Raw genomic sequence first — 11,706 nt, forward strand, 5'->3', positions numbered from 1 at the left:
TTCTCACAAAAAAAGTGTTCTGACCCAGTGTAAATTCTTAAATATCCCTGTGATGAGGTTGCAGCAGTGAGAGGAAACCCCCAAACGTGTCAAAGTTGCTAGTGGTTTTGAGGTTTAAAAAAAATGCAGTCGTTCCTTTTCTTGCATATTCTTCGGAACTGATCCCGAGGGGGAAAAGAGGTTCATCGGGGAGTTCAGTTTGGTTTCATCGAACGAATCCAAACGCCTACTTTGTGCCACTGAGCCGCGCCGGGATGCGAAAGTGGAGCTCCCTGGTTAGCGTCTGGAAGAGCTCAGCCAGCTGGTGACCTAGGTGGGCAGGAGAGGTGGGGGCAGGTGAGCCCAGAGGCGTGCCACGGATGGGCTCCCGGAAGGAGAGCTTCCTGGAAGAGGCGACGCCGGCCTAAAGCACAGAGCCAACAGCCAGGAAGAGCAGGGCGCTGGGACCCGCCGTTGGGGCTGTGGAGAAATGTTACCCTAATGAAAACATCACACCTTTCCACGAGAAGCTAGTGGATTGTTACGTCACGTACGTCTCAATGACCCAAAGGTTTCCTAAAATGCATCTAAAGTCAAATAGAAGAAAATTGGTTCCTTAATAGATAATAATTATTATTTATTTACTGCGTATCATTAATATGCAATGGAATCTGCAGGTATGCTATGCTCTTAAAAGATCTAACAGATTTTTTTTTAAACTGCGATTTTAATAATTTTTGGACTGCCTTAGCAGCAGTAGTGTTTTGCTCTGGTTTTAGATTGAGACGGACTAACTCAAAAATGGTTCGCAGTGAAAGGGTTCAATGTACAGTCAAAATTAGAATACTAGGTTCCTCCCCACCCCATGTCTCTCTCCTAGGAAATTGTATACATTTGATGTCATTTACAACAGACTCCTCGTTCCTCTCTTGATGTCCTTAAGTTATCGTGCATTTGTTGAAGGCTTAAAAAGGAACGGTACTACTATCCAAATTTGATATATAGCTGGCATTATGTATTAGTTTGCTAGGGTTACTGTAAAAAGTACCCTGGACTGGGTGGCTTAAACAACAAAAATTAAATTTTTTCACAGTTTTCCAGGTTGGAACTGTTTTCTCCTGAGGCCTCTTTCCTTGGCTTACTGACTTCTGTGTCCTCACAGGGCCTTTTTTTTCTGTGTCCACATACCCCTGGGGCGTCTCTTACTCTTCTTATAAGGACATCAGTCATATTGGATTAGGGCCCTATCTTTATGACCTCACTTAACCTTAATTATCTCTTTTTAAAAATTAATTTATTTATTCTTGAGAGCTCGTGAGCAGGGAAGGGGCAGAGAGAGGGAGAGAGAATCCCAAGCAGGCTCTGCATTGTCAGTGCAAAGCCCTATGTAGGGCTCGAACTCATGAACCTGTGAGATCATGATCTGAGTCGAAATTAAGAGTCCAATGCTTGGGGCGCCTGGGTGACTCAGTCGATAGGGCTTCTGACTTCAGCTCAGGTCATGGTCTCACAGCTTGTGAGTTCAAGCCCTGCATCAGGCTCTGTGCTGACAGCTCGGAGCCTGGAGCCTGCTTTGGATTCTGTGTCTCCCTCTCTCTCTGCCCCTACCCTGCTTGTGCTCTCTCTCTCAAATAAATAAACATTAAAACAAAAAAGAGTCCGACGCTTAACTCATGGAGCCACCCAGCTGCCCCTCACCTTAATTGTCTCCTTAAAGCCCTATCTGTGATTATAGTCAAATTGGGGGTTATTCATTCAACGTATGAATTTGGGGGAACACAATCCAGTCTATAACACATTAGACCCACGTATGTTAATCTATATATGGTATGTGATACGATACGTGTAAAAGACACTGAAAAAAATGAATGAATACCTCAGAGACTTAGATTTTATAGGCGTTAAAATTTAAGGAAAATACAGTGTATACAAATTTCAGGAAAATAAAAAAAAAAAAGATTAGGGCAGAATGCACCCTATTGACATAGGGGGTAAATACCATAACCTTTTGTAGAAATAATTTACGTAAATCTTCCAAAAGCTTAGAAATCCAAGAAGTGTTTGCCGGTTCCTGTCACAGTTACTGAAGTGTATGTCATAATAGGTTGCCAAGGAAATTGTCATACACATGGAGTGAAGTACTTCTCAGTCATCTTCATTCTTTCGAGCATGCTTTATTTCCAAAGCGAGAAGCCATCATGGGAGACCTTTTTTCCTTATTTTGGGAGGTGGATCCTCCTCCCCTACCTTTAAGTTTTCCTATTCCAAGTCAGGATTATGAATGCCAGAAGGATGACTCTTGCGGGGCAATAGGGAGCTTCCTGCTTTGGTATTTTGTCATTATATTGGTCCTGATGTTCTTTTCGCGGGCTTCTGTCTGGGTAGGCTATCCGATTTCATTTTATATAATATGTTTACTGTAGAATAGGGGATTTTCCATAAAATAAATTCACTTTACTTCGATCCAACTACTTTTTAAAAGTTATTTTAAAAATAATGCAATCTCGCTCTAGAGCATCCAAGAATATGGAAAAGGATGAAGAAGAAAATTTAAGCTAATGTAATCCTATTCTCTAGAGATAACCGTTGTTAACATTTTGGAGTATATTCTAGTTTTTTTTTTCTTTTTCTCTATCTCAATATATTTCTCTCCATTTCTCCTTGATCTTACATTGTCGGCATTGTATTGTACATATTTTTGTATCCTGCTTTTTCAAAACTTAGTATTATATTGCAACACTTCCTCAAATCGTATTCACACAGCAGCACTCCTCATGACTGCATGACTGTCTTGTGGTTGCACCAGAACAAATCTGTGATTCTGAGACATTTAGGTTTGCAGTTTGTCCATAGGCTATGTAATGCTGGGATGAACTTCCCTACTGGTGAATGACCTCCACATTCCTTTTGTAGCCACATAATTCTAATCAAAGATACTAAAGTTGTCGTATTTATAGAAGATGTGTTGTAGGATTTGGGAGTTTGTAGAATGAGGCACTATACTCTCCCGACAGATAAGATGTAGAAATAAACTAAACAGAACGAAGGTCCGCATTCTAGACCACCTACTAGCAGAAGAAAATACCATCCTCTTAGGAAGGAGATAGCCCAAATTTTCAGGACTGTGAATCTCCAACATATTATGAGCAACCGAGCTCTTATAAATTGCTGACATGGAGTCCTTGCTGGCCATTCATACAGGTTGATGATTACTCAAACCTCCATCATTTGGCATTACAGTCAGAACACAGGGCTGGCAATGGGCAGCTAGACCGAGTGCTGCATCAGCTCTAGAAGGAGAGCAGGAGGGTTGGTCTATCTATGCCAGCTGGATTCCATTATGATAATCAGAGACTCTTCCCCTCACCACCTCTTCCCCCTGAGAAGTTTCATCTAAAGTCTAAATGCTTCTTCAAGTAGATACTTTGCCAAAAGGAGATTTAGAATAGTGATCGCTGATATGTGTCCTAAACTCCCTAGCTAAGTATATTGAATTTGTCTGGATGGGCCAGAAAAGATACTTTAGAAAATTAACAAAAAATTGAAATTGATTCCTGGCAATTTCCTCATGAAGACCACTTACGAGGTCTAAGCTATTCTTCTGCTCCTTTGCTTGCGTCAGCTCTTTGGAGTCCCAGAGTCCTGAGCTTCAAGGACCTGAAGAGAGCACGTTGTCCTGCTTCCTTTCTGTAGGCGAGTAAGGTATCAGTATCCCTCCTTTTTTTTTTTTTAATTGATAAACCCCAAGGAAATCAAGTGACTTGTCCAATGTCACACAAGTGGTTAGTGACAGAGGAGATATAGACCATGGTTTCCTGCCATATACTTCGTTTGCTTCAAAGCATAGCTGAAATGTTGAATTAAATCTATTCAGTGCTGATTAAAACCTTAATTATCTTAGAGGTTTCGTCTTTCGCTTTGTATCCTTATGGCAGTTACAATTGGTTGAACTGCTTCTTCTGAAGGGTCCCAGATTTGAAATCTGAGAACCATATGAGAGCTAGTCAAGGAGGATGGAATTTTTCTTTCACTTTGAACTTCATTTTCTCTGCTAACCTATGAGCCTTTATTTACAAACCTTGAAGTAATGGTAAAAGTGTGATGGAAATGTGGTGGTAATTATCCTCCACTGCGAAGCACAGGGATTTCCTCTGGATTTGCCACTCTTCAGGATGCATGTACTTTTTTGCTTTCAGAGACTATGAATACTATATTTAGTTTACACATTTGTTTAGTGTTTATTCAGACTGCTGGTGCCGGTATTTTTCCCAACAATGCCAGTCCAAAGCTTCTTGTTTTGCATATGTGGAAACTGAGTTTAAGAGGTGTTAAGTGAATCGGAGAAATTGCAGAGTTGTCCCCTGGTAGCCTTAGCCTAGATCTCTCCTCTGTTCTACCCTACTCCTCAGGGCAGGCTCTGCTGCTGTTTTCACTCACGGAGTCACACACAGATAGTTAATAAAATGCTTTTGATAACCACAGTTCGTATGATTCCACTTAGCTTGATGCAAAATCTTTCTCAGGATTTTATGATTATGTTTTAATGTGACATTAAGTCAAATATAGAGGCTTTCTGTGAAAATGATATAAACCTAATAAATGTTTTTAAACATTCCCCCTTCCTCATCCATTACAAAAGTATGCATTATAGAAAACGTAGAAATTATAGAAAAGTGCAAGCAATGAAATAAAAATCACTCCAGATTACATGGAAATAGCCAACCACTATAATTTTTAGGCTTATAAACTGCTAATCATTTAATAATTATCTCTATACATATTCAATTTAAAATAAGCCCCCCCCATCATTTCTAAAAGAGTCATTTCTTTTATATATATATATGTATATGTATGTGTATATATGCACATATATGTATGTATATATGTATTATATATTAAATATACATTAAAATATATATTAAATTAAATATATATTATATAGAAATTAATATATATTATACTTATAAATATATATAATATATATAAATTTCTATATAATATATAAATTTATAAATATATATTTATATATATTATATAAAAATATATAGGTTAATATACATTAAAATAAATATATATTAAATATACATACATATATATATACATATATATACACATACATATATGTACATATATATTTAATTTAAATCCAAGTTAGTTAACATATAGTGTAATAATGATTTCAGGAATAGAATTTAATGATTCATGACTTACATATAACACCCAGTGCTCATCCCAACAAGTGCCCTCCTTAATGCCCATTGCATCTTTTGTTCAAAAGAGTGGTTTCTTAAAAGAAGATTCCATTCTTAAGGTTTTCAGAGAATGGTTGCCGTAACCCAAAAAGGAGAGAGGCACCTTGTTAAAGACACTTGCCTGCTATTGCAGAGATCAGATATTAAGAAAGGAATGGGCCAAGGGTCCTGGATTGTAGTTATGAATACCCAAGTACAGCACTTTCTACCCGAAGGAAGTTGGACTTTCTACAAAAATTCATTTTTTTCCTAACTGGAGACAACTTAAAAAGGTATAAGGAAAACTATCACTCTTTCACTCAAACTCAACCATTGCTAACACTTGTGGACATTTCTTAGTCTTTTTTCATATTTTTATTGAACTTGTGATCATATTGCATATACAAATTTGCATCTTGATTTTTTTAATTTTATTTTTAATTTTTTTAAATTTACATCCAAATTAGTTAGCATATAGTGCAACAGTGGTTTCAGGAGTAGATTCCTTAGTGCCCCTTTACCCTTTTAGCCCATCCCCCCTCCCACAACCCCTCCAGCAATCCTCAGTTTGTTCTCCATATTTATGAGTCTCTTCTGTTTCGTCCTCCGTTTTTATATTATTTTTGTTTCCCTTCCTTTATGTTCATCTGTTTTGTCTCTTGGATTCCTCCTATGAGTGAAGTCATAGGATTTTTGTCTTTCTCTGACTAATTTCACTTAACATAATACCCTCCAGTTCCATCCATGTAGTTGCAAATGGCAAGATTTCATTCTTTTTGATTCCCGAGTAATACTCCATTGTGTGTGTATGTGTGTGTATATATATATATATATATATATATATATATATATACCACATCTTCTTTATCCATTCATCCATCGATGGACATTTGGGCTCTTTCAATACTTTGGCTATTGTTGATAGTGCTGCTATAAACATGGGGGTGCATGTGTCCCTTCGAAACAATACACCTGTATCCCTTGGATAAATGCCTAGTAGTGCAATTGCTGGGTCGTAGGGTATTTCTATTTTTAATTTTTTGAGGAAGCTCCATACTGTTTTCCAGAGTGGCTGTACCAGCTTGCATTCCCATGCATCTTGATTTTTAACTTAATATTATAACATGCATTTTCTTATGTTGTGACGTGCCTTTATTATAATAGTTTTTACAACTATATATGATGATTGTACCATAATTTATGTAACCATTGCCCCCTTTTGAATTTTGCGTTTTATATTATCTTAATTACTTTCTGATTATTTTTGTGCATAGTCTTCTCTCTTTGGGGGATTATTCCCTGGATTATTAGATTCCTAGTGAGAATTATTGTGTGTCAAAAGTGTTACCAGTATTTCTAAAATTTTGATACATTCTGAAAGAGTTGCTTTATATTCATATCTTTTGGCAAAATCACATTCAGCATCAAAAAATGGGGCATGGATCTGAACAATGGAACAGACTTATTTATGGAATATTGGGCTAGAATATTTGAAATTGGAACTCTTCAAAGAAATCCATTTCTTTTTTGCTGCCAGATTCACAGATAATGCGTCATGGTTGCCTTTTGGAGGAAAGTTCCTGAAGGATTTAGGAGATATTAAGTTTATGAACTTTGGTAAAGATCTTCAAAGATAATAGAAAAGGAGACCTGATGAAATGTCCTTTACAAAGTAATTTAAGGGGTGCCGGGGTGGCTCACAGTCTGTTAAGCGTCTGACTTCGGCTCAGGTCATGATCTCACAGTTCACGAGTTCGAGCTGTACTGACAGCTCAGAGCCTGGAGACTGCTTCACATTCTGTGCTCCCTCTCTCTCTGCGCCTTCCCCACTCACACTGTCTGTCTCTCTCTCTCTTTCAAAACTAAATAAACATTAAAAAAATTTTTTTTTAAGTAATTTAAAATCAGTCCCAGTACCATCAAATCTGTTTTTAAATGATGTTTAGGGGCACCTGGGTGGATCAGTCGGTTCAGTATCCGACTCCTGATTTCTGCTTGGGTCATGATCCCAGGTTCAGGGGAATCAACACTGAGCATAGAGCCTGTTTGAGATTCTCTCCCTCCCTCTGTCCCTGCCCCTCTCCCCCACTCAAGTTCTCTCTCTCTCTCAAAAAAAAAAAAAAGAAAAAAGATGTTTAAATAACATGTCTTTGCAATGTGAATACAGGAAAACTTTATAACCTACAGATCCTTATCAGTATTGTTTTCTCTCAAGTCTTTGTTCCATTTGGTTTGGTTCAAAACACATTGGCAGATTTGGCATCAAAGCCTGATCTTCAGTGGGCAGCAGAAGGATCACTGTAATGGAAACTCAGTAAGAATTTATTGAATCGTACTGAATGTTTAAAATTAGACATTGTCCAAGAGTCTAGGGCAGCAGTGGAATTTTTTTTAAATTTTTAATGTTTATTTATTATTATTGAGAGACAGAGAGAAACAGAGCATGAGCAGGGGAGGGGCAGAGAGAGGGGGAGAGACACAAAATCTGAAGCGGGGTCCAGGCTCTGAGCCGTCAGCACAGAGACCGACACGGGGCTCGAACTCACAAACCGTGAGATCATGACCTGCGCTGAAGTCGGACGCTTAACCGACTGAGCCTTCCAGGTGCCCCTAGGGCAGCAGTGTTTTACAAGTAAATGTAAGCGAAAACCAACCAACTGAGATTGCTATTACTAATCTGTATTTCTGAAGCAGATGTCAGAGAAGAAAAAGGAGGAAGACAGTGGGACCAGCACCTCGGTCAGTAAAGGTGAGCGTGGGTACATATTTGGTATTGGACTGTGATGAGAGAAATATGTGCTGAATGTGGAAAGCAAAGTACAGAGGAGAACAGCCCAGAATGGTTATAGGGCCTCCCCAGACCTGTGGTGGCCCCTTGCGGGAGCTCCTTGCTTTAGCCCAGGACAGCTTACCTGCTTTTGCAGAGCCGCTAGAGGCTATAAATTACTGGTAGGTAGAGCTCAAGCTCTCGCTTCATTCCTCAACATTCTCCCTTCACATAGCTCCCTTTTCATATACCTTTATTGTTCGGGTTGCTACAGCACTGTGAGCTTTGTATGACATCTTTTTAATTTTTTTTTTTAACATTTATTTATTTTTGAGATAGAGAGAGATAGAGCATGAGCAGGGGAGGGGCAGAGAGAGAGGGAGACACAGAATCCGAAACAGACTGCAGGCTCTGAGCTGTCAGCCCAGAGCCCGACGCGGGGCTCGAACTCACGGACCGTGAGATCATGACTCACGGACCGTGAGATCATGACCTGAGCCGAAGTCGGACACCCAACCGACTGAGCCACCCAGGCGCCCCATGTATGACATCTTTTTAAATAACCTAGAAGTTGTGGTGTGCTGTTAAGTGTTTTAACAACTGACTCCCCAAAAATGTGGATGTGTGTCTACGTGGGGTTTTTTTAAATGTCGCTGACATGAAGGATGTATGTCGCACAATTTACAAGTAACAAAACATGTAATACACTTTATAGTAAATTCCATATAGATCGCCAGTTGTAGCTAAATGCTTTCCTTGATTTTTGCCAGACCCTTGCATCCTTGGCCGGCCTGTGGCTGCAACGGACGAACAAGTGTAGCTCCAAAATGAATGTTCTTTTCCTTTAAATTAAGGAGTAAGATGAAAGAAACAAGATGTATGTTAGAACTTAACCTGGTTGTTAGTGATGTGACTTCTTTGCTGAATTGGATAATAGTTTTAGAATACTCTGGAAGCATATTTCCCTTGTTTTTGGGTGCTATTCAGAATGTGGTGGCTACAGGATGACACTTTTTTTTTTTTAAGTTTATTTGTTTATTTTGAGAGAGAGAGAGCACACATGTGTGAGCAGAGGAGGGACAGAGAGAAAACCCCAAGCAGGTTCCATGCCCAGCGCAGAGCCCAACATGGGGCTCAATCCCATGACCCGGGAGATCATCACCTGCCACAACCAAGAGTCGGACACGCAACCAATGAGCCACCCAGGCACCCCATGACACTTTTATCTTTTATTTTATTTCATTTTTTTTAAAGTTTATTTATTTGAGAGAGAGGGAGGGGGACGGGGAGAGGAGAGAGAGAATCCCAAGCAGACCTTGCACTGTCAGTGAGGACCCCAATGCAGGACTTGAATTCAAGAACCAGAGATTATGACCTGAGCTGAAGTCAAGAGCCACCCAGGCGCCCTGCCCATGACACTTCGAAATGTGACCTATGTTAGTAACCTGTTTTTCATCACTTTAAGCCTAGACAATCCACAAAACCATAAACTGAGACCTGATTTTTAGTGCTTGTTGATTTCTACGCCATCCATCAAAACTGATTTCAAATTACCAGTGTGATGTTACAGGGGAGAGATGCAGGGTAGCACATGATTACGTGGTATTTCCAACCAGATAGGACAGAAATAGCTTTAAGAGCCTACCTCATAATAAAATGTAATAAAATAATTAGGAAGTGATTAGTTTTGAATATTTATCACATTTATGTAACCTAAATTGATTTAATGGCGCGTTTGTATAATTTCATTTTTACTAATGGCTGTGTTTTAACAGCTATCTTATTAAACTCCTGAAAGCTTCACAATCTGTTTTTGCCAGCCAGCTGGGCAAAAGACAACTCCAGCACACTCACTGTGTAGAGAAAAGATCCTTTTTAGTTTCCCGCTACCCAAATCACATTCACATACATACTGGAATCTTTAAGACTTCGAGGCAAGGTTAAAAAGGGTCCTTCTCGGGGCGCCTGGGTGGCTCAGTTGGTTAGGCGGCCGACTTCGGCTCAGGTCATGATCTCACGGTCCGTGAGTTCGAGCCCCGCGTCGGGCTCTGGGCTGACCGCTCAGAGCCTGGAGCCTGCCTCGGATTCTGTGTCTCCCTCTCTCTCTGCCCCTCCCCCGTTCATGCTCTGTCTCTCTCTGTCTCAAAAATAAATAAACGTTAAAAAAAAAAAAAAGGGTCCTTCTCTGGAAAGGCTTAGAGGCCTTTCCCTTGGTCTTATATCGGGGGCCCACAAAACTTCAAAAGCCGTGTGTCAAGCTTCCATTTGACCCTTCTGGTCTTTAGGAGATTTGGTGTACAAGTGGTATAGATGCAGGGAGACGCCAACACTTGCAAGTGAGTGGAGAAAAGTGGTGGCTTGGCAAATGGCAACTGAGAGTGAGTCCACACGTGCCATAGGCTTCCTTAGGGAATATGAAGTTCCGGTGACCAATAATATGCCTAACATATTCATCTGTTTCCTTGGCTGTTAGCAAGCAAAGATACTTCCTTTAAGCGGCAAAGCAAAGATGGTGACTGGGCCTCTTTACAAATGATGAAAAAACCAAAGCAGAGCCAACTCACCCCTGTAACTGAGTCTGAACTGGCTTTGGTCAACGCCTCTCTGGAACAAAGACGAGCCAGGCTCCATTCTCAATTCAGCCGGGTGAATCAGACCCAACGTGATAGTGATTCTACCGAGTGTGACGGTGAAGAATCTAACTCGGGAGCCTCTTCGTGGAAGGAGAGTGAAAGTGAACATCACCCATCGCCAGCTAGTATTCAGAAGAGGAAAATAGCTCAGAGGCAAAGGAATGCGGGAAGCTACCAAACCAGGGAAAGGCCCTGCCTCCACTGCAAAGCCATGAGAACCAGTGAGTGGTTGACACGCCATTTCCTTCAAAACACTTCAGGAACAACCCACACGAAGGCAGATATTCAAGAGGAAAATCGTGTACCTGACATTAGCACAAAATACAGCAAAATTTGAATTTTATCAAGTCCTTACCTTACACGAAGCCAAATGAAAGAGACGAATAAAACACAAAAAAATCACCAGAGCTCTAGGTAGGGAGGCTTTTACAATAGAGTCTCTCTACTAACAACAAAAACATACTTGGAACCCAAGAGGTAAAATTTCTGATAATCCTTTGTCCAAAAACAGGCCAGTGAATTTGTTTATGGCACCGTTAGAACATCAAAGGTCTGCATCTCCTATGGGTTTTTTTTTTTTTTCAAAAGAGCAGAAGACATATATTATTCCTTGCGTATTTGTATTTTGTTTATGTCTGTACTACAAACAAGGAAGCTCTTTGAAAATATACTTATGTTCACAAACCATTTACATGTATTCGTATGTTTTGACGGTCTGACTGACTGAATGAATTCGGTGACATTGGTTGGCATGGAATGGACCACATTCTCCAGGTCCATATTTTCAGGTGACTCTATCTGAGCTGCATTGTTGCACATGCATCAGCTACAGTCGGTGAGGAGGAAGAAAGCCTGGAGAAAGACCCGAATAAGTTTTGGGCAATCTAATGTACAGCATAGGGACTCTGGTTAACAATACTCTTACAATGCCATCGTTGAAAGTTGCTAAGAGTAAATCTGAAAGGTTCTCACCACACACAGCAAAATGGTAATCATGCAAGGTGATGGAGTGCTAAATAATCTTATTGTGGTAATCTGTCACAATATATATGTGTATCAGATCATCATGTTATACACCTTAAACTATACATGTTAT

At 39.9% G+C, this 11,706-nt stretch overlaps 1 protein-coding gene across 6 annotated transcripts; it reads left to right on the forward strand.

Moving 5' to 3' along the window:
• The first annotated feature begins 192 nt into the window (after positions 1-192).
• On the forward strand, positions 193-11,297 carry SSMEM1 (serine rich single-pass membrane protein 1). 6 transcript variants are annotated; one of them, XM_042972370.1, is made up of 3 exons: positions 193-275; positions 7,905-7,959; positions 10,451-11,297. In XM_042972370.1, exons 1-3 carry the CDS (start codon positions 255-257, stop codon positions 10,945-10,947), a joined length of 573 nt encoding a protein of 190 aa, XP_042828304.1. In that variant the 5' UTR covers positions 193-254; the 3' UTR covers positions 10,948-11,297. The 6 variants fall into 6 exon arrangements, with proteins under 6 accessions (XP_042828304.1, XP_042828284.1, XP_042828294.1 ...); XM_042972350.1 differs by having other exon boundaries at positions 194-275; positions 7,902-7,959; XM_042972360.1 differs by lacking the exon at positions 193-275 and adding an exon at positions 540-656 and having other exon boundaries at positions 7,902-7,959.
• The last annotated feature ends 409 nt before the right edge of the window (positions 11,298-11,706 follow it).

The sequence above is a fragment of the Panthera tigris genome, chromosome A2 (genome assembly GCF_018350195.1).
Source record: "Panthera tigris isolate Pti1 chromosome A2, P.tigris_Pti1_mat1.1, whole genome shotgun sequence".
NCBI classification, from domain to species: Eukaryota; Metazoa; Chordata; class Mammalia; order Carnivora; family Felidae; genus Panthera; species Panthera tigris.